The following is a 27,191-nucleotide window of genomic DNA, read 5'->3' on the forward strand; positions in this document are numbered from 1 at the left end:
TTGAAATGATGAAAATAAAAATCTTTGCTTCTGTGTGTATCTCAGAATGATGTGGGAAATTATGGTTGAATTCCTTGTATTCCCAACTGTTCCCACCTATATACAGTTAGAAAAATCTGGGTGAAATGTTTGTGTAGCTATGGTGATATTATTACAGTTTTCAATGTGAATGCAGAACTAATTCAGCAAACAGTCTGCATGAAACTTCAAAAAGCTTTCTGTCTAACTAAACCTAAGTCTAGAGCCTTGTACTATACCAAAAAAATAGTTAAACTCATTAAAAATTCAAGTGATACACATAAATTGCTTAAAAAATAATCAGTGCCTGCCAAGAGTAGAAGCCAGAGATGTAACTAAAGATGTTGAAGCTAGTTAAAGAGATATGACTTTGTGTTTATATGAGGGTTTAGATATTTATAACTTATGAACTACTTCTGACTTCATTATGTTTTTCTATTGCCCTTTATGCTATTTTCCAAAACTTAATTATTCCTTTTCCATCTTGGCAGTTTGGACCCATTAAATAGCATAAAAAAGTTATGTTTCTTGAATGACAAAAATTGATACAAAGAATTACTTAATAGTTTATTTTGCATCAGCTTTTATTGAGAATATTTGGTAACACAGGAAGTTGTGTTGGAAAGGGGCTGCTCAGATCTCTGTGGTTTTCAATCTCTTAAGCAGCAATGCCCTCCTGTGGACTCTGGGTAGAATGAGTTCTGAATAACTGGAAAGGTGTATGCATGGACATTATTTGGTTTTCCTTCTTCCTAACACATTAATTAAAATGTCCCATTAAGACATTTGATTTAATTGGCATTATCTGGCCAATGTTTCTGGTTTGAGAAACACATTTCCTCTAGGTAATGATACAGGTGGAGCTTTTATCTGAAAAAGCAGCTACTTTAGAAACTTCAGCTGCTGATATTTTTATTCTATAGGTTGCTATCAGAATTGAAAAAATGTCACACTGCATCTGCCTTATCAGAAAGTGAAAAGCATGTATTTCTTTGGCATGACACTTTCCTATGGATTTTTATATCCATAGGCTGATATTATGCATTTACTAGTTTAGAGCAAAAAGCAGTTAAAAATTCTGTGGGAAGCTGCTGTGGCTGCTGCAGTGTTTCTGGTTTACACCTCACACACATTGAGGCTCATCTTTGCTTCTGCACTCACTGTGGCAGCACCTGGGTCTTGTTGGCTCATGTAGCTTGAAGGATGTCTGGGTTTTGGAAGGACAGGTTTCTGCTAAGGAAGACAGGAGCCTGTCCTGAAATGGAAAATGTAAACCTCCCCCCTCCAAATTGTTAAAAATTTGAAATGAAGGGTCTCTCAGGAAAAAAGTATGGGAGCAGGAAATAACAGTTCTTTAATAGGGAAGAAAATAAAAAGATAAACAATGCAGTAAGCCAAACAACACTGACAGAGTCAGAACTCAACCTGACACCCTGTGGGTCAGGGTGTTGGCAGCAGTGCAATTGGAATTGCGGCTGCAGCCCTCCTGGAGTGTCAGGGGTGGTTCTGCTGGAGCAGGGATCCTGTAGAAGAGTGCAGTCTTCTTCTGAAGATCAGTGGAAGAAGAGGCAGCTGCTGCTCCTGTGGGAAATCCAGTGGAGAAGCTGTGCTGGTGTTCCAGAATCTCAGATTATATCCAGGTAGGAATGCTTGGCTCCTCCCTCTGGGCTCACATCTCCCAATGGGATGCTGTAGTTCTTATCAGCCATGCAGTGACATTCAATAGCCTGTTATCAGCTGATGTGGAAGAGATAAGGAAAACTGCCCACTTAACAGAACACAACTACCATCCAGATGGCAAATAGAATACAATTTGCTTGGCAATCCAGGACAAAGGAAAAGCACATTCCAGGAGCACAGAAAGGCACCTAGCTCCTGGGAATGTGTGCACCAAGTGATGACTGGGTACCTCAGCAGGTGTGAGTCCAGCAGCAGCTGGAGACGTCTGGTTGGAGCCTCCAGGCAGCTGGGATGACTGGAGGAGTGCAGGTCTGTGGGTGTGTAGGAGAAGCTGGTGTCCATCTGGCTGTTCTGCCTGCACCCCAGAGCCTGGGGGATGTGTCAGGGCACAGGGATGTGAGCAGGCTCTCAGCCCTGACAGGCAGGGACTGAACTCGGAGCAGGATTTTGAGTGAAGGTGTGAATGAACATGAGCTCACTCTGGCAGCTGGGAAAGGCAGGGGCACGGCAGGACAGAAGGACCCCAGGCCAAGTGCAGTCTGGCCTTTGTGCATTTCCGGAGGAGACGTTTCCACCAGCAGGACGTGGATATGTGTGTCTTAAAGGTGTTTTCCTTTCATTAACCAACCAGTTAAAAGTGTAAATGAAGAATTTGGGCTACATCTGAATTGAGTCAGCAGCTGAGTTTTCCTACTGATTTGCTCACATCTTAAAGAGCCTCATCTCCTCCTGATGCAAGCTGTGACTGTTTTCTTTGATCTGTTCTTGGCCTACTTGTCTGTCTTGCTTTCAGGGAGAGAAAGTGCCTGAAGACAAGCTTTGTTTTCTTTGTTATCTCTTGAGGCCATAATTAGCTCCTCTTTATTTTTCATCCTTTTTGCTCTCAATTACTATAGGACTATAAAACTCTCATGGATTATTTTCCAGGTGACACATACTAATTTATCTTGTGAAGGGCCATACAGCTCTTACAATAACTAGTACACAAAATAGTTTTGTATTTCCTGTAATTTATGTGCAGCTTGCAGACAGCCTCTGGGAAGATTTTTATTTAATACAGTAGGATATGTTTGTTTATTTAAAACCCACAAATATTTCAGTGGCATTATGGGATACACTCTTTTCTTAAACTAGATAAAATGATGGTGTCAGTTTATGCATTGAGGCAAATGGATTTAAACAACTTTCCTTGTGACTGTCAAACAGAGTCATTTAATAGGTTACTTTTACTATACACATGGCTATAACATAAAAAAAATCCAATCTGAGTAAAATCAGATTTCTGTATTGCAAGTACCAATACTACAGGCAATGATAATCATAGCCTGTGAGAGAAAAGCCTATTCAGCCTCTCTGGATTTCCTCTGGGGCTGTGGTTAACCAGCCTTCCAGCACAGCCAATGTTCCTCTTGTGTCTGTGTCTCCAAGGGAGCATTTCCAATTGATTCCCATCAGGGGGATGCTGCAGTTCTGATTCCTCCCTCCTGCCAGCACCAGCAGGTCACACACACACACACAAATGTTTCAGAAAGCTGGAGCAGCTGAAAACCAACTCCTTTGTTTTGATAAAACCATTTATGGCTGTCTCAGTTCTCTTATGTGGATCGCTGTGTGTTTGCAGAAGCATCAAGGCTGGCACATGGGAAAAGGCAGGATCAGTTCAAGAAACTTGGAATATACATCCTGACAGTGCCTAATGCAAAACAGCAGCCATTCTTAGCTCCTGCTTAATTTTTAACATAAACCCTCGTGGCTGCAAGACCGAAAAAAAAAATCTAAAAATCTTTCTAATGAAAAATTCACTTAAGTTGAAAGTAATGCTGCAGTCTTCATGACAGCAATGTTTAATGTACTATAAAAGTAAGAGGGAAAAAAAGGAAAATTATCTCACTATTTATCATTCCACAGGGCTTGCACAGTCTTCAAAAGCTCTAATTGTTTTTCTGAGAATATGCCTCCTTTTCAGAGCTAAGGAGAGATCTAAGGGTGAGTAGGCTGTGATAGGGTTGGAAAGAGAAAGGGAAAGCAGGGGAGGAATCGGTAGCAGGAATAGTGAGTGAGAAGGAATCACAGAAAGGTTTAGGTTGGAAAAGCCCTTCAAGATCATCGAATTCCTTCAGCACTGCCAAAGCCACCACTGCACGGTGACCCCAAGCGCTACATCCGCACTCCCTTTTAAATCCCTGCAGAGACGCGATTCCACCACTGCTCTGGGCAGCTGTGCCAGGGCTGGACCGTGTTTTCCGTGAAGAATTCTTCCCTGGCACCCAACCTAAACCTTCTCTGGCACACCCTGAGGCTGTTCCTGCCACCCTGTCCCCTTGGGAGCGGGCTGCCAAGGGGACGGGGGACACAGACGAAGGAAGAGGCGCGGCTGCCAGGAGCAGACAGAAACAGGGCGGCCCGGCAGGTTAGACCTCGGGGAGGGCAGGGGAAGGCGAGGGCAGGGTGCGGTGTGGGCACAGTGGCGGAGGGTTAAAGCCCAGGGAGGGCAGGGTGAGCTGCGGGCACAGGGGCGGAGGCGGAGCCCGGCCGGGGCCGTGCCCAGCGGGTACCGGCAACGTCCGTGCCCACGGGGCGGTACCCAGAGGCTGGCGGGCTCCGCCTCACGGTGCCAGCCACGGCAACACGAGGCAGCGGCAGAAATAGATGCACAGAGAGTTTCACATAAGCGTGAGGAAGAACTTCTTTACAGCGCAGTGACGAGTGCTGGGACAGAGGGCATGTGGAGCGTGCCTCTCTGGGGACACTCCAGACCCGTCCGGATGGGTCCATGTGCTGTGGGCTGGAGCGGGGAGCTCAGGCCAGCAGCGCCCCGGGGCTCCCGCCGCGCTCTGAGGGAGGCCCCGAGCCCCTGGCGGGCTCCGCCATTGGGGGCGCGCGCGGGGGGCGCCCAACGGTCCCCGCGGTTCAAACGCTCCCGCGCGCCCCGCCCCCCGCTCGCTGCCCCGCCCCTCGGGGCGGGCCCAACGGGGAGGGAGCGCGCGCCGGGCCGGAGGCGGCGTCCCATTGGCTGCCGGCCGCGGGCCCGGCGCATTGACGCACACGCCCCGCCCCTCCGCCCGGCGCGCGCGGAATGCGTCCCGCGTCCCTATTGGCTGCCCGACGCGTCCGTCGTCGGCGAACCCCGGGACTTTTGCGGAGGTCGCGCCCTTTCATTGGTTGTTGCACACGTCCATCGCGACTTAAGCCACGCCCCTTAAAGGTAAGTGGCGCGCGGGGACGGCGCATCGCTCTCATTGGTTGCCACGGCGGGGGAGGAAGGCGCGGGGGGCGGGGCTCCCGGCGGCCCCTTTGTGTGGGCACCAGTCGCCGGCCGCGCTCCCGAGAAGCTGCTGCCGCCATTTTGTGCGCGCCTGTGTTCGCGCCCACCCCCGCCCGCCTTTCCGGGGGAGCGGCGGCACCGGGGACGGCCCGACTGTGCTGCCGGTCAGGTGAGGCGGAGCGGAGGCGCCGGGCCGCGCCGAGGCAGCTACCGCCGGTGGCCGCCGCAGCGGTGAGGTCGCGTTGCTCGCAGGGGGAAGAAGCGGCAAGACGGAGCAGGAGGGGAAAAAACCTCCGGAGCTGCCCCCGAACAGGAGGAGGAGTCTCGGCGCCAGGCCCAGGCGCGGCCCCGGAGGCAGCATGGAGAACTCGCAGCTGTGCAAGCTGTTCATCGGCGGGCTGAACGTGCAGACCACGGAGGCCGGGCTGCGGGAGCACTTCGCGGCCTACGGCACCCTCACCGACTGCGTGGTCGTGCTGAACCCGCAGACCAAGCGCTCCCGGTGCTTCGGCTTCGTCACTTACTCGGCGGTGGAGGAGGCGGACGCCGCCATGGCCGCGTCCCCCCACGCGGTGGACGGGAACGCGGTGGAGCTGAAGCGGGCCGTGTCCCGGGAGGACTCGGCCAAGCCCGGCGCTCACGCCAAGGTGAAGAAGCTCTTCGTGGGCGGCCTCAAAGGGGACGTGGGCGAAGGGGACCTGGTGCAGCACTTCAGCCAGTTCGGCCCCGTGGAGAAGGCCGAGATCATCGCCGACAAACAGAGCGGGAAAAAGCGCGGCTTCGGTTTCGTCTACTTCCAGAACCACGACGCCGCCGATAAGGCGGCCGTGGTCAAGTTCCACCCGATCCAGGGCCACCGAGTGGAGGTCAAGAAGGCCGTGCCCAAGGAGGACATCCAGGCGGGCGGGGGAGGCGGCGGCTCCTCCAGGCCCTCCCGGGGAGGCAGAGGAGGAAGGGGTCGGGGCGGCGGCGGCTCCGGCAACCGGGATCACAACGGGCTGTCCAAAGGAGGTGGCGGCTACAACAGCTACGGCGGCTACGGCGGGGGAGGAGGCGGCGGGTACGGCTCCTATGGCAGCGGTTCCTACGGAGGCGGCGGCGGAGGGGGAGGCGGAGACTACGGCAACGGGTACGGCGGGTTCGGCAGCTACAGCCAGCACCAGTCCTCCTACGGCCCCATGAAGAGCGGCGGAGGAGGTGGAGGAGGGGGCGGCAACTGGGGGGGCCGCAGTAACAGTGGACCGTACAGAGGAGGCTATGGTGGGGGAGGCTACGGGGGCGGCTCTTTCTGAGCTGGAGCGCCCATACCCATTGATGGGGGGGCGTGCAGAGCCCTCCCTTCGATACGGGGCAGCTTCCAAATGGTTTCTCCCCTCATTCGCCGAAGGGCAGCTCCTTTTAAATGCCTCCCTGCTGTGGGAGCGGCTCCTAAATGCCCCCTGAGGGTCGCCTCTGCTGCCTGTGCCACTTCGTTCTCTCTGAAGATGGACTGGGCCCCACATACACATATTTTGTGTTACAGTCATTGATGGACTCTATTTTTTTATTATTACTTGGACCTTGGTCGTTTTTATACTAGCAACGAAATATGTCTTGTTTTAATTTGTTTTTGGGGGGTGCGGGGTGGGAAGTGTCTTGCTGATCTGGAGTAAATACTGGGGAGGGTTGGGGGGAAGTTCCTTTGTTGTAAGGACTCGATGCCTGGATACTACGTTTTTTTCTACAAAAGCTACTCGGATCCCATGACTGACTTTTAACATTTCTGTAAAGGAAGAAAAAATGGTTTTTACGTTTTTTATTTTTTAAATAAATCATTGTGTTCATTGACCTTTACACGTCTAATTTTTTTTCCTAGGATCAATTCCGTACGGTTTTAAGGCTTTTCTAGGTTTGAAGCAAGTGTTCCTCTGCTTTAAAATCTCTGTGTACTTAGAGTAGTAAATATTTTGTTGCCAGTAAAGGTCCTAACTGACTTTTTTGCTAGTGGCTTTCAAACACGACAGAGAAATTTTTGAAGTACTAATCCGTGGATGTGGTCTGTTTTTTAAATACTCGTTCTCACTTTGGCAGTTTGTGTGCATCCACCATCTTGTACTAGGCAGTTTGACGTGCTGACATGGTTGGTCAATTTTTTCTATAGGACTTTTCCATCAACGTATGTACTGTGTAGTTTTGAAGAAATAGTTTGTGTTAAGCATGTGCTTCATTCATATAAAATGTTCAGAATTTCTTATTGCTTAGTTTTCAAGTCCTTGGTTTGTCTTGTGTGTGATTCCTTCCAGGAAAGGGTCGACATTTATCCCTTCTATTAAAGGCATACTTGTTTTCCTAGCCCGGGTTAACAGATTTCACTCGGAACTATTGTCCTTCCTGCAAGTTCCTGAGAACCTCACAGCTCCATCTGCTGTCAGCATGGCAGCCCCGTGCTGGGGCTTCCTTAAAGCAGGAGTAAAACTGGCTTGCTGACCATTGTACCAGACTTTGGAAAGTTATTTTATGCCACTAGATGACTGGTGTAGAGTGCAGTGACATCTGCATGTGAATAAAGATGGGGTCCCTGACTGCTGGTTGGGTGGGAGGGGGAAGGAATGGATTTGCAATACCTGCCTCAGCACGTAACTGAACAAACAATTGCAGTTTGCCCATATTTCAGAAAGTGGTGGTCTAAACTGGGCAAAGAGCTCTGAGAAGTGAGCCAGCAAGTGTACCGGTAACATAGGTGCCAGTTGTAAAGCAAAGATATCTGTGTAGTCTGCTTGATTTAAAAATGTATATTTGTAGCCCTTTCACGCAATAGAATTCAAGTTTGTTGTTTATTAAAAAGCATAATGTTTTAGGGGAAAACTGCCTTCCTGCATAGAAATATAGAATAGCAACGTTTATGGGTTTATGGATATCAAATAAAAGATTTGAATTCCTTATATGCTTGAGTGAGAGTATATATGATGTGGGGCATGCATTTAAAAAGTACAAAGTTATGTTGACTTCAGGTTTCTAAGCTCTTAGAATGCTGATGTTTCATGGGCCTGCATTATAAAAGCTGCTTTTTGCTTTCCTCCAGATATGCAAGATATTAGGCAAATAATTCCCACTGATTCCAGTGCAAAGTTAAATGTGTAGGGCTTGGTGCTTCTGGGCTGAAGAATTTCGAATAAAATTTCAAAGTATTGTTACTATTTGTTATCAATCGAACTTGATGATTTAAATTGAAATGAGCTTTGTTGTTATTATTAGTGAAACTGCATCACCTTAATTGCCTTTGTGAGCTTAAACAGGGCAACCTCTTGGTATCATCAGGATTTAAACTGAGCTGAGTTTCCTCCTGATTGTGGTTGGTTGTGGCTCTTATGGAGACTGGCTCTCTTTGGCTTAGCTGAGCTTTTATGAATGAATAGGTTCCAAATAACTTGCTGTTTGCAATTATACTGTAATTTTTCTGTCTCAAAAGCCTCTTAGTCACTGTTGTGCACCAGCACCTCTTATACATTGTTGTAAGTCAAGTTTCAGAGTCTGAGTTTGTAACACACTGCAAGTGCCAGCTCTTGCCCGTGCACAGCTTCAGGTGGTTTTATATCATTGAAGGCTTTTTCTGTACCTTTGCACTTTACAGCCATGTTGGACAGTCATCCTTGAACTTCATCTGAAGCACAGTTTTCATGTTCTTAGCTGAAACGAGCAGCAGAGTTCTAGGTTGTGTGTTAGTTTGAGTTTGGGGGTATGATTTAGTCCTTTGCAGTGTTGTTGCCTTAACCTTATGAAGGAACAGCCTGGCTTGCAGAGAAATGGTTAAACTCACTTTTGTGATGTGTCTTGTCATTTGATTTAGGAAGTTAAAGGTTTGTGCACCAGCTTTATGGTATTTTCATGTTATGTGCTGTGACAGAATATGTTGATACTAGGAACAAGTAGGTTTTAAAAAAAGTGACTTCGTGAAATCTGAGGATTTGGGAAGTGCTGTGCTGGAATGTGCTGTTACCTGTGTGCAGTAGTCCTTGTGGGACTAAAGTCTGCTGGGACAAAGAGCTGATCCCAAAAATCACACATGGATTAGGGAGTGGGCTGCCTAGTGTCACCCTCAGGAGATTGTCACCTGTTTAACCATGTGACTTGAGTTGGTGGCACCTGCTCTGTGACCCCTGCTGTCTTGGGAGTGAGAACTTGTGACCCTGCAGGTGCCATTGGAGAGGATCCTGTGAGGGATCAGGGAAGGGGCAGCAATGCCAGGGTGTACCAGGAATACAGAACAGTGCAGATCTCTATTGGGTGGCATTAAAGACACTGTGACTTCAAGACTCTTGGAATATAAACCTGTTTCTAGGACAGTGATTTGTTGATAAAGCTTTGTTCACGTGTTTAAAGGTATTTAATGATTTTCTGAGCTTGGGTTTGCATAGAGGTGCATAGGAAGAACTGAGCTGAAATAAGGTGTGTGGCTGGCATGTAAATAAGTTTGTTACTTCACAGTTGCTTCAGGAAGGTCACAAAGATAGGAATAAAATAACTTTGCTGTTCCTTAGTTTGTAGTTGAGTTCTGAAATTCCTATGTCTGAAATGATCTCAATAAGTTAATGGCCTTCCATTCAGGACCAAATGCTCCATTGCGTTGATGTCACCTGTGAGAAATAGAAAATAAGAGCAATTAGTTGGCTTTCAGCATTTAATAAAGTAAAAACATGGTAGTTTTCTTAAAACACAGATGTCCTTTTATTTTTGTAATCTGCATGACTAAAATGGAATTCCCAAAACCAAACTTTCCAGGCTACAGTGTCACTGAACTCAGTGTGTTGTGATGTACATACAGTTTTTTAATAGTAATGGGTGTTCATGTCTGCTCTAAAATATAATTTGTTCTTGACTTGTAAATTTTATTTGGCTAATAAAACTAGCCTAACTTAAACTTTCATAATACTGACTACTACTGCATTAAAAAGAAACATGCTAAACACCTGTACATGGAGTGCAGTGATACTTGCACAAGGCTGTGGAAGTACCTCCCACGTGTTTGTTGTGACATCAGGTGCTGGAAAGGTGGTTTAGAGCAATGCTAACAGCTCAGACAGCTTCCATGGCACTAAATCTCTGTGGGTCACTGGTGCAGTGACACTCTTACAAAATAAAAGCTGTGTCTTGTCCTGCAGGCTCCTGTAGTGTAACAATCCTTACCCTCCAGAGCTGGGCAAGCTTTTGTGTTGAATTTACAACAGCTGCAGTCCAAGCTCCAGGTCTGGCTCTGGCAGTCCCGTGCTGCTCCCAGGAGCTCAGCCCTGTGGGGAGGTGGCACTGACAGGAGATGTGCCTGAACTCTACCAGATGCTCTGCACATCTGGACTTAACGCCCTGTGAAGCAGGAATACTTAAAATGGCTAAAAATGTAAAGTTCTCAAATGCTTTATGGTGTCCTCCTCCCCCCCACCCTCAGCTGAGATCTCTGTAAAACAAATTTTGCTTTCATTTGGCATTGGAAGGTCTAATTGGATGGTGTAGGTCAGAAAAGTGGTTTATTACCCTGCTCTGCCAGCTGATACTGCCATCCCAGCATGGCATTGCCACTGCTGCCAAAAAGGCTCTGAGTGGTGCTGAGGACTTCAACCTCCCATCTGAGTGTGAAAAGAGAGCAGCTTCCTTACTCTGCATACCTCAGAATGTTTATTCTGAAAGGAAAAAGTTTGGTTTAAATAATTATATTGTTAAATAATCCCTAAAAAATGGCCTGGAGGACATTGGCCCCTCTGATGTGCACAGAGTGAACAAAACACGAGGTGTTCTGTGAGAATGGGGTTTTGCTCCTACAGTCTGCCACAGGGCTGGGTTTCTGATAGAAGGCAGTTTATCCAAACCTTTATACTAGGATTGTTTGACCTGTTGTAGCTACTATGGATTAGTTTATCATGTAATCCAACAGTTTATACCACGTTTATGTGGTTTACATTGTTACAGACCTTTACTTTCTGAGCTATTTGGAAAAAGGCATTTTCAATGGTTTTTCAAACTCTATATGGGTAATACCTGGGATTAATATTAGGTGATTAAAAGTGTAACACCCAGTTTTCAGTCTTTCACACTAGCCAGAGGCATACTTTACAAAACAATGGCTTATTTAACATGTTTTGCATAGCTGATTCTGTGATCTGATGTGTGTCCCTTAAAGATGAGTTTTCTGCTTGTTATTTTTGTATTTCTTAATGAATAAAACAGTTATGTCCCTGCTTCACTTGAAAATGTATTTCACAATGCAAGCACGCCGCAAGGAGTTCTGAGCTAGCCTGAACAAGCACTATTTGCTTTTGTTGATGGGCATTTTTTTGGTCTCCTGTTGAAGCATTACTGCTCTGTTATTTCTGGAATGTGCATTTATACACACACACAGATGTTACCTCTACTTCCACTTACCTTTAATGAGTATTTATTTGTGCTGTAATGTAAGCAGTACTATTGATGAGTGTCAGATGTGTATTTCTCATTACAAGATGAAAGTCTTTCTGCTATGTATGTTTTCCTGGGAATTTTGTATATTTACCTATATTTCCTGGGAATTTTTGTATATGAGGACTTTTAAGGGGCTGATGGAGTTGGGTACTTTTCTTGTTGCTGTTCACTTTGACAAATCCTAGTCTTTTTACTGTCTCTGAGAACGCTCACCAATTTCTATTATATATAAATGGGTGGAAATAGTCACTTTTGAACTGATACCTCCTGTTCATATGGCTCTCAGAGTGTTTTAATCCTGTAAAATCTATATTCCCCTTAAAAACATCTCTCTGGGAAAATGGATAGTGGGAACTCAGAAGGAACAGCAGCTGTAAAGCTGTAGTTCACTGCATAAGAGAGACATTCTTCAGATTTTTCTGTTTCCTGTATTACCTGCTGAGTAGACTGAACAGTTAAAAAGATGGTACAGTTCAGGTCTAGGCTGTAGCAAAAAAAACCCCAGCCAGCTTAAAAACCAAAATTCAAGTTCTGTTCTCTGTGGTTCAGCCTTTGCCAGTAGGAGTCCTAACCTAAAGCTGCAACAGCATTTTTTCAAGTACATTCTGAGTGTGGTTAATCTTGGTGTAACTTCTTTTTGCTAAAAGTCTTTGAGGCAAAGCTGCAATGTTGCCTGTTGTTGTTACAGTAAACTGAGGCTTAGAGCAGAGCTATTCTCAGATTGTCAGCCATCCAAGGAACCAAAGCTCCTTAACTTGGAAAACTAGATGTCAAGCCCAGGCAGACTAATAATGCCATCTGTCTGAGGCATCTGGATATTAACCCTCTTAGCATGATGCTTAGGGTTTCATTCCCAACTGCTTTCACAGATGGAAAGTATACAGATTTGAAAGAATAGCTCTTCTTTTTTTAAAAAAATTAAATTGGGCTCTGTTGAGCTGTATACAATTTTGGTGCATATTATATTCATCAAACTACTATAAATACCTCTTTTCATGAGTAATGCAGTGAGGAATCTATGCCAATTTAGAAGGGAATTACATTTCTGGCTGGAAATATGTCAAGATGCACATTTGCTCACCACCATCAAAGTACCAATCACTGATTAACATTGCAGAAAAATTCCTTAGAAGCAAAATGAGCTGACGAATGTGAAAGTACATAATTTGTTCAAATGCTACTTTGTACCATGGAATTGCCAACTGGTTTGTCTCAGAGAAGCCCTGTTCTCCTGGGAATGCTGTTTGAATTTAAAGACATGCAAAGGCACACATCTGAAAACACAGTGTCAGTCTGTAATCTAGTCAATATAAAAGATGAGTACCATGTCAGTCTCTTCTGTCATTTCTGTAATTTTTGTTGCTTTCTGTAGCTTTACAATGGACATTCCCTCTTTTGTAAGAAAATTTGCTTTCCACAGAACCCTGCAGGGAGGGAAGCATGAATGTAGTCACTGCAGGCACTGCCTGGGAAGGAGAAAGTTCTGGAATGCTGAACCTGTTTGCAGCACAGGTGTAGATTAAAGCAGTGCTAGGTAAAATGCACTGCTTTAAGTAGTTTGGGACTGGAAGTTGATGTGCTTTTTACTTTTTCTCTGTGGATCAATAATCTTGTTTTCTGTACTGCACACTAACCCAGCTGCAGTGGGAAGCCTCCCTCTCCCAACCACACACCCTGATGAACAAATTGCAGCATGGGCAGGGCTTGGCCCTGGGGGAGGCTGTGCTTACCTTGTTATTGTATACAAGCACAGCACTATCAGCTGTGTTTTGAAATACTGTACTCCAATTTCATCCTCCAGATCCCCTCCCTCCTCAGAAGGGCTGTCCTCTGGTTTCAGGCTCACTGGCTCTCCCTGGGCTGGGTCACAGCATTGTGAAAGATTCCTGATGCTAAATCCCCAGTTCTCTCCTTGTGCTTATTTAGTACCTCTTTAGGTTTTAGTAATCTTTTAAGTTTACTGGGTAACAAATTTGGCCAAAGTCCTTCACTGTGAGATTTCATTTGGAGTTGTTTGTTTTCTTTCCACCGCTGCTGTAATAATGATGCTCTGTTTATTGGAAGGGGCTCCTTTGCATCCTGATTGCAAGGCCAGGACTTCTCCCCCAAGATCACTGCTGGATGTTTGGAGTTTTCATTGCTCATGCCTCTTGCACAGGGTGGTTAGCAGCTGCATTCTGCAAGGGTAGTGCCAGCTTTCTCCTGTTACTTTCCTGGCTGTGTGTCCTCCTGAAAAAGAGAAATCCCCAGCAGCACAAGGAGCTGCAGCCCTTGCAGTCACTGTGCCTTTTCCCTCTAGGCCCATCCCTCCATTCCTTTCAGCAGTCTTAAATGCAGGCAAATTATTTTTTTCTCAAATGACATCATTTAGATGTTGTGGGAATTTTCTTTTACTCACCCAGGACCAGTTAAAACCTCAACTTCCTCTGTGTGGTATCAATTTTACTTTTAAATCTTCGAGGTGTGAGCTTGGTGGTGAATCAGCACCAGTGTGTTTTGGAAATGTTACAGTGGCTTGGGGTGTAGGTGGTGGCAATGGGGAGCTCTTGTTTTTGATATATTGGGGAGTCAGATGAGAGGGAGTTGGGAAACATCACCTTCAGAAGGAAGAGCTGGGCTTGTTTTATTGCTGGAGCTGATCTGTGCCAAAAGTGTTGCAATGAGCTGATGCCACACACTCTCTAATGCCTTTCTAAAGTGTGTTTTTTTTCTTTCACAGGGTGCACTTCTGTGTGAATGAGAGGATGGGAAAGCTGAGCCCTGAAAAGCACACCACAAAAGTCGAGTAAGTGAACAGAAACCTGAGCTGAGCCCCTGACATACAGTTCCCACTCTGAATAAACTATGGAATATTGAACAGAAAAAGAGGTTTGTCCAGAAAATACCAGGCAAGATAATGAAGGTCAGTTACCTGTGAGGAAGATATGCTGCCTGAAACAGGTTTTTCTGTTCTGGTACAATAATGTGCCTGCAGAAACAATCCTGTCTAAACTTTTGTGTATGGCATCTGTGGGTTTCACTCATTTGTGTTGATGTTGCAGCACATGTTGCATTATGTTACAATATGAGGGTGGTGGGCTGTGTTTCTTGGCTTTTGCAAAAAGCAAGAAATGAAATGGAAAAAAAAATTCGAAGAAGAGAGCAAGACAAATGAGTGTGCAGGGAATAAGAGTAACAAGAGACTTGGGTTATGGTTTTGAGATCCTGAATGAGAATGGCTTTGTTTATGCTGTTCTCTCTAAGTTATAGTATACAAATATTAATTAGGCCATACATCTTTATAAAGCATATATAGATAATTTCCCCTTATTACCGAAGGTAATAAGGAAGCATTAAGGGTTGTATTTTAAAGATGAAGAATCACATTAAAATGATATCTAATTAAAAAAATGTTGGTAAAAATAATCCTGGTTTTTGGTCCACAGCCAAAACTTTTTCTCAAGTTCAGTCTTTTTCTGAAGAAAATGTTTGTTAAGTTTGTTACTTTTTTCTGAGCCTGTGGCAAGAACTGTACACCCAGTAGGTGCAGACTCTAAGGAGGCAGAGAGACTTGGTAGATTTGGGCAACTGAATACTGACCTTTGCCTTTGTTCCAGTGCCCACAAGAGTTCTTTTTACAGCCTTCTTCCTGATTTTCTTTTCATTTTCAGCACTATATTCTAAACAATAAAATCAATCTGAAAATCTTCCTGCAAATTTCTGATAAATATGTAATGTGACTGCAGGGCAGGAAGTGTGTGCCTCTGACACAGGTGACTGCAGTGACATCCGTGACTGATGCTCCAGGAAAGAGTCAGGAGGGCAGCAGGAAGAACATTTTCAGCTGGTGGGTAACTGCTGGGTAGGTGAGCAGTGGGATGGCTCAAGCCCCAGGAATCACAGATGGGGGTGAAGATGGTCAGGGGTCGTTGCCCTAAAAGTGGTAATGTTATTGTAAAATTGTTGCAATAAACCCACTATTTGTAGGAATTGTGATTTGTACAAAAGAGTAAAGGAAAACAATGTTCTGAAGGCAGATTTTGTTGGTCTGCAGGAGCTCAGGAGTGGGATGTGTGCCAGCAGAGGGCAACAGCCCTGAGCGCCGCTGGACAGGCTGGTGCTGCTGCAGCATCCACCGGAATGCTCATCCCAGGGAATGCACATCCCGGGGAGTGCTGGCATCCACAGGAATGCTCATCCTGAGGGAATGCTGGCATCCATAGGAATGCACATCCCGGGGAATGCTGGCATTCACCAGAATGCACATCCCGGGGAATGCTGGCCTGGCTGCTCCTGCCCTGCTCTCCCAATCACACACTTCAGAACACAGCCCACCGGTGGGAGTCTCTCACTGCCAGAGCATCCCTGGGTCCAGCCCTGGGAAGGTCCTTACCTAGGAGGTCTGCCAGAGCATCCTGGTGAGAACTTGTGTTCCTGTGAGCTGCTGCAGTAGGTAAATTGTAGCTGCTGATTTGGGTTTGTTACTGAATTCTAGCAGCAGCAGGGCAGCAGATACCCTCAGGACTCCTCTGCTGAGGCACCTCCATCTCCAGGTCCCTTGGGAGCCAGTACCTGAGTACCACCCCCAAGTGACTGCACTTTGTGCTACCAAGGCAGCTAATCCAGCAGATACCCTATATATTGCTTTTCTTACATTAATATCCTTAGAGAACCTTTTCCAAGAAAACATATGGTCTAAATACAGATCTATCTGAGTATCTTCTTAATTAAGATGAGTAAAGAAGTTTATTTAGAAGGAACTCCTGGAAATAAACTGGTTCAAAGAACCCTCAAAGCAGGACCAGCTTCAGGGTGAGATCAGCTTGGTCACTCAAAGATAAATATATATACTTAATATATGCATTAAAAATAAATATGTTTATATATATCAACATATATTTTTATCTAAATATCTGTATCTCTAAAAAAACAGAAAGAAAAATAATTTAGGCTGCAAAGATGTAGCTCTAGAATCTTCTGTAAATGCAGTGTTATATTTACACCTTTCCCAGCTCTTCAATGCTGAAACCTTTTTTGAAGGAAGATTTTTGAAGAAGATTTCTGAAGGAAGTTGATGAATAATTTCAAGGAAGAGATTATGCAACTAAACAAGAGCTGCTAAAGATAGGAATTTCTTGATATAGGTCTCTGGAGCCTGAACATTGGTATATACCTGGAAACAGGTTTGTGCAGGGGAGTAAAGTGTTCCTGAATTGTTGTTTGTACTGTATTCAGGCTGGGTGATCCAGTGATTCACAACTCCTGCAGTTTGCCTTGCAGAACTAGAAAGAATTTTTCCCAATTTGATGCCATTTGCTTTCTGCTGGGTTTTTGGGAGGTGAAGAGTGGCCTTTCAGGCTTCTGCAGAGACTGTGGAGATTGACAAGGTGCTGTCTGATTGTATTGGGGCTCTTCACAGAATTAAATTCTTGTAAGCACTCGGTGTCTTTTCCTTATAACCTCAGCATTAAACCAGCTGCTGGATTTTGGGCCAGGAGAGAGTTTTGGATCAGATTGGTAGGGGTTGTTTTTATTCCCTCCCTTTGTGCCACTTTTATTGAAGAAATTCCTTGCTGCAGTGGAGACACTGGCAATGCTTTTCTCTCCCATCTCCCTGTGGTTCCTTGGAATTGGGGGCTTTGGTCTTTCACTGTAGATCTGATGGTTGTCACAGGAATCTGGGAAGGTTTTGGTGGGCTGAGGGATAGTAGGCTGGAACAGGTGTTTGGGGACCTTTCTGCTCTGAGAATTGGTTATATGGTTGTCAGTGGTTGAAGGTTGATTAGATGTAAGGTAATTTTTGGCTACTTGAGACTAGAAATTTTTGAAAGAGGCTGGAAAAATTCCACCCATCAGGTGTCACTAATTCCTTTCAGCTGAATGCTTTTTCATGCTACCAGTCTTTGCTTAAAAATAAACAAGACGTTTTTGCCTTGGGGTTGTTACCAACATGATTATTTTGCAAGGCTGCTGTAAAGATAATCTCTGATTACTGGAACATGCTTTTGTTCCACTCCAGCAAGGACTATTCACTGTTTTGCTTGTCTGTCACTGAACCTTTCAGGATTTGTACACAAGCCTGTGGGGCAAAGCATGTAAGAAGGTATTGCTGGTTTGGTTCAATTTAGGTGCTTTGCTCCCAGGCTGACTGGAGTGAGATGTAAATTTTTAAGGTGAAAGCCTAATATTTTGTTATTGAAAAACTTTGTGTTAATAAAAATACACAGGCACTTTGCAGCAGTTTCAGGGCTTGCTCTTGTATCTGGACTTTTTATGATTACTGAGGGATTTACTCAGAGGAAACAAGCTCTAGCCCTCATTTCCGAGGTAAATTCTACTATTTTTATATAGTTGCTTTTTCTCTGGTTTAAGCTTGTGTCTTGCAGTTTTGCATGTTGTGCATCAACAGTGTAAGACTGGACATGGGGAAAGTACTCAAGGATCTGGATGTTTTAAACTGATAGTTTAACAGGATTCTCTAGGGAAAATGGAGGAATTTAGCCTGAACGCTGTGTGAGGTTTGACTTCATGGCTTTATCTGTATTTCTTCTCTTTAGGGGTAGGCTGCCAAATGGTGTTTAAATAGCAGGACTCTCAATCCCCATGTGTCTTTGATAAAGTCCTTCAAGTTTCAGGTGTGTTAAGTTTTCTTACCTGAACAATTAGGGCGATGAGTAGTTAAGATTCTCAACAAACTTTTGAAACACTCCTGTGGAAGGCACAATAGCATCTGTTCATCATTGCTGATAGGTTTTAAAAAGATGTATGAAACTTGGGCTGAGGACATGGCTTGAGGAGAAACATGCAAGAGTGAGGTAATTTTATTTACAAAAGAGATGAAATGGCATCTTCAAAGAGAAATCTCTTGATACTTCTAGTTATCTCTTCCTCTTGCACAAGAACATTTTGTGAGTGGATGAGTAATGAAGAAGGCAAATGTTTCTTGTCTTTAATACAATTAACCTCGAAGGCCTCACTGGTGCAGAATACAACAGAAAAATTCTTTTAATAAAATGAATGGGGGAAAAAGATTTATGTAGAACTCTGTGCATTTGTATCAATTGGAATAAAAATGACAAATGTAATTTAGTGTAGTGCTTTAGGCTAAATAACACCTGCAGTTGAGGACCCATATTGCCTGTGCAGGGTCTATTTATAACAAATCTATCTATTTGGCCTGATAGATTGCATAAAGGACAGGAAGGCTTTGATAAATTGGGGAACCGGAGGCAAGATCCTGCTTTCTGCCGTGGGAGTGGGGACACTTTGGGGAACTGGGACCCCCTCCTTCCTCACCATCACCGCTCCTCTCCTGCGGGCTTGCCCTCGGCACTGGGGATGCTCAGCCACTGAACTCCTGTCCGGTCCGTAGATCGCAGGGACTGCAGCAGTTTGGGCCGCCCGGAGGACAAGTCCCGGGCAGCGGGGATGGATGCGGGGCCCCGGCGGGTCCCGCTCGGCCCGGCCCGGCCCGGGGCTGTGCCTGACCGATGTCGCTGCGGCAGCGGGGCCGTGCCGGGCCCGAAGGGTGCGGAGGGCGGTGCGGGGCGGTGCTGGCGTTGCCCGGAGACGCTGGCCAGCCCCGCCGCGGAGGGGAGGGGGCTGGCGGCGCGGCGAGCGGCGGCACTCGGTGCGGAGCGGAGCGGGGCGCGCCCGGCACGCAGCGCTCAGCGCTCCCGCAGGAAGCGGCCCGCGGCGGGGGCGGCCGCTCGCAGCCATGCCGGGCCCGGGGCGCTGAGCCGGCCCCGCCGCCGCCCCGCACAATGGAGGAGGAGAGGTGCGTACCGCCGGCAGGCAGGCAGGCAGGCAGGCAGCCTTTGTGTGCGCCCGGAGCGCGGCGGGATGGGGATGCCCTTGCCGGGGCTGTGCGCAGGAATGCGGGGCGCGGCTGCGGGGACCCCGGCGGGGATGGACGGCTCCCGCCGCGGGAGCCCGCCGAGCCCCGGGGATGTTGCAATGTCATGGTGACAGCGGCGAAGCCCCGCAGCCCAGGGGCTTCCGTGCGATATGCTTGGGATGGAATTGAGGACGTGAGGGAGGCAGGTCGGGGGGTGTTCGCTAAAATGGAGGTGCGGGGCAGGGGGCTGGGATGCCGGACAGGGGGGTGGGATGCAGGACAGTGGGCTGAGATGCCGGGCAAGGAGGAAGGGTGCTGGACAGAGGGGTGGAATGCCGAACAGAGAGGTGGGATGCAGGACAGGGGTTTGGGATACAGGACTAAGGGGTGGGATGCAGGACAGGGGGGTGGGTAGCTGCCCCGCCGGCACAACGTGCTGGGTTTGTGTGTGCCCTGCCTGCGCCTGGAACCTCAGGCAGCCGACTTCGGCATTCCGCTCAAGACAGAGTCGCTGATGTTCGCTGATATTCGCTGCTTTTCTGAGTCACGAGTGAAAATCCCTCACGCCCGTGGGTGCTTTGGGGTCGGTTTCCTGCCGGCGGTGTGCGGTGCTCGGGCAGTGCAGGGCATCCCGCGCCTCCCTCGCACCGGAGCTGGGCTGTGTAGACTTTATTTCCTGCCAGGCAGATATTTTGCTCCAAAACCTGCGTGAAGAAGTGTTTACAGAGTCGACCTAATGTCCACTGAACGCATAAAAGATATTATTCTGCGCAGGGACCTCGTGCATGCCAGAGATGTTCAGTGTTTTGGCTCTGCCCTCATTGCTTCCCTCTGTCAGGTGCCTTTTGCACACCAGAAGCTACTTGTGCTTCTTCAAATGAAACGTTAAACTGGTCTGGAGTTTTTACAATATTTTTTTAAGAACAGGATATGCTGAGTGCTTCCTTTTGTGCTGGTGACCTTGCAGGGAGTGGGGGAACAGAGAGGGGGCTTGACCTGCTGGTAGGACTAAATGTCAGGGCTTGACAGGAGTTTTGTTTGAATATGATACATTAGAAAATTAAGCTGGAGTAAACCCCCAAATTCTGGAAATTTTCCTTCTGTTGAGGGAAAACATTCACAGCAGCCTGTAGGAGTTGTTTTCCAAGCTCCAAAGGGCAGCTTTCTACCCTTCTGTGACTCAAGGGTTGCAATTGTTTGTGTATTTAATGTGCAAAACCTTTCATCCTGCCACGTTTCTCATTGCAGGGCTTCTGCTTCCCCTAATGGTGTGAACAGTCACCTCTGAATATGAATCCAAATATTAATTAATTTCAAGTGCCTTGAAATCTTAGTTTGTCACACTAGATGCCAGCTCATGGAATGGGATTTCCTTTTCTTGTGTGTTTTTTTTTTTTTCCTCTTTATTTGTATAAATGAGCCTGTGTTTGAGGAAATGGAACAGAGCTGTTTTGATACCCTAGGCTGGGCTCATCCTTGGCACAGTTGTTTGTTACTTTTTTTTTTGATGGCTACCAGCAATGGTCTCATTTTGACTGGAGGCCTTTTTCTGGGGATACAGTGGTGAAAAAGCCACTGGGAAAATACCTGGAGTGTTTTACCTTATCCTGTTTTTTCCAGACCATCTGTTTTTAGGGCATGAAGGGCTGTCCCCATCAGCATGTTCTCTGCCTCTGGAAGTGAGGAATGATTACCCAAATTGCTGCTTTCATTTCTAGTTTTTGGGAAGAGGAAGGCGGTCCTGAACTGGTTGTGGGCAGTAGTGATGTGGGGTTTGACTCTTGGCAAGAAAAGCTGGAAATATTCACCTGCTTTCTGGTTAAAAGGGCACAGTGTGTGGGGCTGTGCTGGGGCTGCTTTGGCTGCTCAGAGCAAGCCCTGGGAGGAGGTGCTCAGAACTGAGCTTGGTGGGCTCAGTCTGTGCTTGGTGCTGTGCTTTTGCCCCCCGTTTAAACTCAGATCTGTGTTGGGCAGACTGCTCCTCAAATTTTACGCTTGGTGGCTTTCACTATGGCAGAGTTCCCCCTGGTTTTTGACATTATTGCATTTTCCCTTTTTGTGGTTGGTGAGGATCCGTGCTGTTGGTGCTCACTTCACCTCTGACTCTGGTCCTGAGCCTGGCCAGACTCAAGTATCCTGTTAACTTGCACACCCAGGACACTCAGTGGTATCGTGTGCCCATGTCATTGCACATGAGCAGAAGCACCTGAGGGCAAGGGAGATTCAACCTGAAACATTCACATGAGGCAATAAAATATTTCAGAATCCTGCTTTTCTTTTACTGAGCTCATAGTAAAATGATGGTACTTCTATTTTATGGAGAAATTGCACAAGGCTTGTAGTTAGGCATGATACTCTGGTTCTGAATTTGAAAGAGTTTGAATAGGAAAAAACCCTCTGGAATGCTAATTTTTGTTAAAATATTAAAACACCTGTGGTTTTATATTTAAGTTAAGGTAGTCTGTGGTATCTGAGAAATATAATACTTGTCTTTGAAAGCCAATGGTATTGTCATATTTGAGTTATTTTGTGTTGTTTCCATTAGTGTCAGCAAGGACTTTTCTTTTCACTAGTTCCCAAAGTCTTCTTTCCCCCGGAGGTCTTCTTTGATATGAATACCCTTTTGGGGATCTGCTGTATGCCAATTGTGTGTTTTCCTAAGCTAATGTCTCCGTGTTCATCTAGGCACTGAAAAAAATCAACAAAATAGGAAAATAATATTGCTATTAAAAGAAAAATAATCCTTTCCATTACGCTGCCTCCCATATGTTTTAATGATAATGCATTTCTCTGAAATCCTCTCAAAACCCAGTTCAGTATGTAGATCCCTTCAGTCACAATTTTTTTAATGTCTTTGTATGTACCTAAAGACAAATTCAGAAATTGAGATTTTTATAAATATGCCATTACACTGACGTGTTTTTCTTACTGTGTCTGCCTAGATACAGACACAGTAAGGAAAAGAGGAATAAAATAGAGGAATAAAACTATTGGGCATAATGTATTTGTCCTGTGATTTGGGGTGCTGATTCTAAACAGAGAATTAGGCCAGTTAAAGTAAAATGATTTTTCCTTGTGCTTAGAGTAAAACTAAGACTAATTTTGGTCTATGTTGATTTTTGTACAGGTATTAAGGTTTTGAAGACTACTAACTGCTACTGGGCATCTGTCAGGTTTTTAGGCCAGAGTGATGCCAAACCTCTCAGAAACTGTAGATTAACATTTTCTGGTGATGATTCTTACGTATCCCCCAAAGAAGCTCCACAGGCTTTGGAAATTCATGGTTAGCAGACACTTTTAAGTGAATCCAGGTGTGCTGGCTTGCCCGTGCAGGACTCTGAGCCTGGCTGGGTCTTTGACCCAGCTTGTGGTGCTGAAGCTCTGCGGTTTTGGGGACCAACCAGGAGAGCAGAGCTCAGCCTGTGGTGCTGAGGCAGGAGAGGAGAGCAGCTCCCAGGGATGCACAGTGGGATGGGGCTGGGCTGGACAATGTCTGGTGCCCCATCCCCAGTGGGAGAGCCTGGTGGAGGGGGGCTCTGTGGTGTTCCTGTTGGGTTGGGAGCTGAGCCTGGGGGCTGTTCTCCCAGAAACATGAGCAGAACCTTGCCCCTCTGTGCTCTGAAGGAGACTGCATTTGAGGTCTGCCCTTCCTCCAGGGTGAACTCCTGGCTCCCATAAAGCCAGTGTTAGAACTGGATTTGGCAGAGCTGGGATTTTTGTTCCTGGGGTTTACCAGCTCTCTGCGCGGCAATAATCTTGCCAGGGGACAGTTTATCTCTAAGGAAGGCTTTTATTCTTTCACATAATCTACAAAGACATCTGTAATTATTGCTGGTAACTAAGGCAACCCAACTTTACAGTTGGTACGTGCGGGCAGCAGAACGGTGGGGTATGGCTTTTAAAATACCTTCCTGTCAGCTGGGTGGTGGCCACACTTGGGCAGGGAACCCTGGCAACCTGAGCCCAGCCCTGCTAGGGGGTCCTGGAGAGGAGGAACACGGTGTCGACAGGGTGGTGATTAGCTTCACTGCCTTAATTGGGCACTCTCAAATAGGGGTTCATTTGTTCTGCTTGGGGACATCACTGAAAGGCCACGCAGGAGGGGGCAGCGGGGCTGGCACTGTCTGAAACTAAGAGCCTCTCTGCTCATTTTAGGAGCATCCTGCTGTGCCTGTAAAGAGGATGTTCATCTGGCCCAGGGAAATTAAATCATTTGTCCATTCACTGAGTGCACGGCCTCGGATAGCCCAGGAATAGAACAAATTGCTCCTGGCAGCTGCTCACGAGCCCTGCTGCTGTAGTAGGACATCAGCTTGGCAAACGTGGGGAAAATGTCCCTGTGCTCATGGGGTTCTGGCATCTCCAGTTGGTCTTGGCTGGCATCTTTGATCAGAGGACCCTATTCCTCCTTTGCTTTAATCCATTAAAATAACAGCAGTGTAATAAATGTAATAATTCTCAGCCTTGTGGGGGGACAAATCTCAGAAAAGGCTGTGGAATGTAGTGGTTTGGTCTTCTCAGGAGCAGCTTTTGCTTTCTGTCAGGGTGCATTTGCTTGGAGCATTCAGGTTCTTGCATTTTTATGTTGGAAATGTGTCAGTGATCTCTGAGAGTATGTGCATGGGAGTGTAAAATATCTCTTCCAGATAAAATCATCCTCTCTCTGTTACTGGAACACAATTCTACGGGAGCTGAATCAGTCTTAGAGATGAGTTAAAGGCTCTAAGCCATTAATTCTTCAAATATGTTTTTTTTTGATATGAGTCACTTGGAAAAAACTTTAAATAGCATATCTTGATCTTTTTTGAAATAAGTTTTTAACCAGACAATCTGCAGTATTTTCTCTTTGGCAAATTCTGAAATCTGCCCCTTTTAATTAAGCTGAGGGTGTCTCTTAGGATGATTTTTGAAAACTTATCTTTCCTGCTTTTTAGAAAGAGCTGATTGATCTTCTTCCAAAGTCCTGAAGCAAGTTTTTTTGCTTTTAAAATACACAGACAAATGTTGGTGCAGTTGAGGCTTTATGAAAGCTTGACATTTGACCTGACATTTACTTTGGTGTTCAATGAAACTTGCTGTGTTCCTTGAACTGTATCTTTTGCCAGCAGAAAAGTTTGAACATCTTTGGTCCCTGGCACTGGAGAGCTAATAAACAAATCTCAGCAGTGTGCTTGTTCTTATTAAAGAGCCCCCATGGTTTCTGTGTGCATGGTTGGGTTTTGGGTCCCTGAGGTGTCTGTGAGGCTGCCCAGGGCAGTGTCCTGTGGTGATCCAGATGTCCTGCTCCAGAGCAATGGGAGTGGCTCTCCCTGATGCTTCTTTTGGTTTCACTTTCTTTTTAATTTTTTTTCTTTTTTGTTTACACTGCTTACTTCCTGTACGTGTTCCAGCTTTGGAGCCTGAAAGCCCCATGAAGTCACTTGCACTTCCAGCACTTCCAGAGCCTTTTTTTCCCTTCTTGCCTCAGTGGTGCCACATGGGCAGGTTTAGCTCTGTAAAAATCAAGGGTTTATGCTGGGGTGTTGAAAGCTGTGGTCACCTGGCCTAAAGTCTCAATGAGGGTTTGTGACAGACCCTGCACTGAGGCTGAGCTGGGTTTGGCTGTGTCCCTGCAGCAAGAAGAATTCCTCACCAGAGTGTGCAGAGCTGGGGAAGAGCCAAGTGCCAGCGCAGCTCCATGGCCATGGACACCTCTGGCAGTTGGTGTGGCACAGAATGAGTTCAGTGTTCCTCAGGGACAGAAAAGCTGTTTGTGTCATTGCCTGGTACCAGTCCCTTGAATGCTGAACATTTAACACGAGGAATTCTTTCTGATTTTTCTTCTTTTAACCCAGCACACTAAGCTAATTGGATGATGAGTGTAACGGAGTTGGGAAGTTGTCTCCCTCCCTGGGACATGTGCTGAGTGATGTTCTGCTCAGCCTTGTGGCTTCGCTTATGGCTGAGAATATTCCACTCGCTCAGCAAAGTGAAAGAATTGGCTGGTTTGTGGCATTAACCTTTGTCTCAGCACAAAGCTGGAGGCTGCTCAGTATGCAGGCTGGATCTGAGCTGTGTGCAGCTTGGCTGCTGCTCAGCCTCTGCAGGAAGGAGAGTGCAGCCCCCCAAAGGCTGCTGTGGGGGCAGAGAGCTTTGTGTGCTGTCAGGGGACACGGGGGTGGTGACAGCCACTGGCCAGGAGCAGGCAGGGTGTAATGTTAGCCAAGGCTTCACACTGCAGGGGTTGTAAATAGTGAATGATGTGTTTTTCAAAGGGAAAGTCAGTGTGTGTAAGTGTGCTTGTGTATAGAGATATATGTGCATGCATGCACACCTTGACAGGAGCTGACAGGGTGCTGTGGGAAGGATCCTGCCACACTTCCCTGCTCTGTGCCCTCCTTCAGACATCACCCTCTGCTCACCAGAGAGCCAGGATGCTGGGCTCTCCAGACTGCTGGTTTAGCCCAATTCAGCCTGTTTTATCATGCCAGCCCGTCTAAGAAGGGTGGTAGGGAGGAGGGAACAAAGGTGAAGGAGACTGTCCCTTGGAAGGAAAAGCTCTGAGAAGGTCTCCAGTCAGGCACATGGGGTTGTCTCCTGAGATCTACCATTCTCTTGGGGTTGGCTTTAGACAAGGACAGCCCTCCTTGGCTTGTCTTGTTTGCCTTTGCTGTCAGGGTTTGAGGGGTCAGCAGAACAGGGACCTGCCTCAAAGTGCTGCTCCTTTCTCAGGTGGGAGCCTTTAGCTCTGAGTGATTTCACAGGCTCTCAGACCAGGGAGGTGGAGATATTGACCTGCTGTCAGTTGTGTGTAAAGAGCCAATGCTCCCACCAAAGTAATGAGGCCACGTGTGTGCCTTAGGCACCTGTTGGCCTGGTTAAACACAGCACAGAGCTGAGTGCCTCTGGTTTGACATTACCTATGGAGCTGGTGCTTCTGCCAGGAAGGTTTAATAATGCATTCCATATGTTTCAGTGGCAATAAATAGACTATTTCTGAAATGGAAAGCAGCTTCAGTAAAGCTTTGAAAGCTGTGCAGGGAGATTTAATAGCCCTTTTCTACTTGCCTCTAAAGAAGATACAAGTCATGTATTGTGTGCTTGCCTTTTTCAGATGGGACATTGAAGGCTAAACTTCTTTTTCTTGGTATGAATGTTAAAAAAAATCCATGGTACTCTTGTAGTTCCCAGTGTTGAAGTCCATTTTTATTCAGTGAGGCAATTATGTTCTGGCTTGAACATAATACTGCTTTCCTGGCCTGAAGCCTGTAAGACTGGGCTTTGTCCTCAGGTGTTTGGCACTTCATTCTTTTCTTCCCTGCTGGCTGAAATGTGGGCTGAGTTGGCTTTCAACATACATGCAGAAGTAGCTGCAGTTTTTGATGTACTTCATGTGGAGAACCTAAACTGACTGACTGACTTGTGAGTGGCTCCATGCTTAATACCCTGTGCTGCAGTTTTAGGATGCTTGTTTTTTAAAGTGCCATTGAATCAAACTTTCTGCTCCTTTTTTTTTTTGTCCCTGTTTTTAGCATTAAGCAGAGTTCCCGTTCCTCTGAGGCAGCTGAAGATGAAAAGGACCAGAGGACAGTGACAGTCAATCCCTCTCACATGAGAAAGGCTTTCAAGGTCATGAATGAATTACGGAGGTACACTTTTGACTTACTGGGCTTCCTCTCTGGTTTAGCAGAATTGTGCTGATTGAGGGACATAGAAAATAGTCTCTGCCATTTTTATTACAGCTAATGGTTGCATGTGGAGGATTAATCACAAATAATGATTAATCCTAAAAATCCTTTTGTGATGGGCTGCTCTCCCCAGTCTCAGACCTCTGTCTTCCCAAAAACATTATCTAAGTCATGGCCTTAATTTATAGATGATAATTCATTTAGTCTTTTCCATTACTTACAGCAAATTAAGCTGTAAACTATGTCCTTAACTGAGATAAGGGTCTGAAACCCAATAATAGAACATTACAGACATTAAGACACCTACACATAATTACAG

At 46.2% G+C, this 27,191-nt stretch overlaps 2 protein-coding genes across 2 annotated transcripts in view; both read left to right on the forward strand.

Moving 5' to 3' along the window:
• The first annotated feature begins 5,229 nt into the window (after positions 1-5,229).
• Positions 5,230-17,038, forward strand: HNRNPA0 (heterogeneous nuclear ribonucleoprotein A0). The gene is made up of 3 exons (XM_054287846.1): positions 5,230-6,092; positions 14,109-14,174; positions 16,381-17,038. Exons 1-3 carry the CDS (start codon positions 5,323-5,325, stop codon positions 16,418-16,420), a joined length of 876 nt encoding a protein of 291 aa, XP_054143821.1. The 5' UTR covers positions 5,230-5,322; the 3' UTR covers positions 16,421-17,038.
• A 2,031-nt stretch (positions 17,039-19,069) lies between these two features.
• KLHL3 (kelch like family member 3) overlaps positions 19,070-27,191 on the forward strand; it is a 45,447-nt gene continuing 37,325 nt past the window's right edge. Inside the window, exons 1-2 of the mRNA XM_054287844.1 lie at positions 19,070-19,145; positions 26,717-26,833. Coding sequence (XP_054143819.1) covers positions 19,132-19,145; positions 26,717-26,833 — 131 coding nt within the window. The 5' untranslated portion in view covers positions 19,070-19,131. The remainder of the gene's footprint in view (positions 19,146-26,716; positions 26,834-27,191) is intronic.

Source organism: Melozone crissalis, unplaced genomic scaffold, assembly GCF_028551555.1.
Source record: "Melozone crissalis strain CALT ecotype California unplaced genomic scaffold, PUWL_Pcris_2 ptg000061l_1, whole genome shotgun sequence".
In the NCBI taxonomy this organism is placed as follows: Eukaryota; Metazoa; Chordata; class Aves; order Passeriformes; family Passerellidae; genus Melozone; species Melozone crissalis.

Excerpts from the sequence above, each read along its gene's own strand:
- HNRNPA0 (XM_054287846.1), top strand. The coding sequence starts at position 5,323 with ATGGAGAACTCGCAGCTGTGCAAGCTGTTCATCGGCGGGCTGAACGTG. Across the intron at positions 6,093-14,108 it reads GGCGGAGACTACGGCAACGG|GGTGCACTTCTGTGTGAATG; the intron begins GTACGGCGGGTT and ends TTTCTTTCACAG. Across the intron at positions 14,175-16,380 it reads AAGCACACCACAAAAGTCGA|CTCTTCAATGCTGAAACCTT; the intron begins GTAAGTGAACAG and ends CACCTTTCCCAG.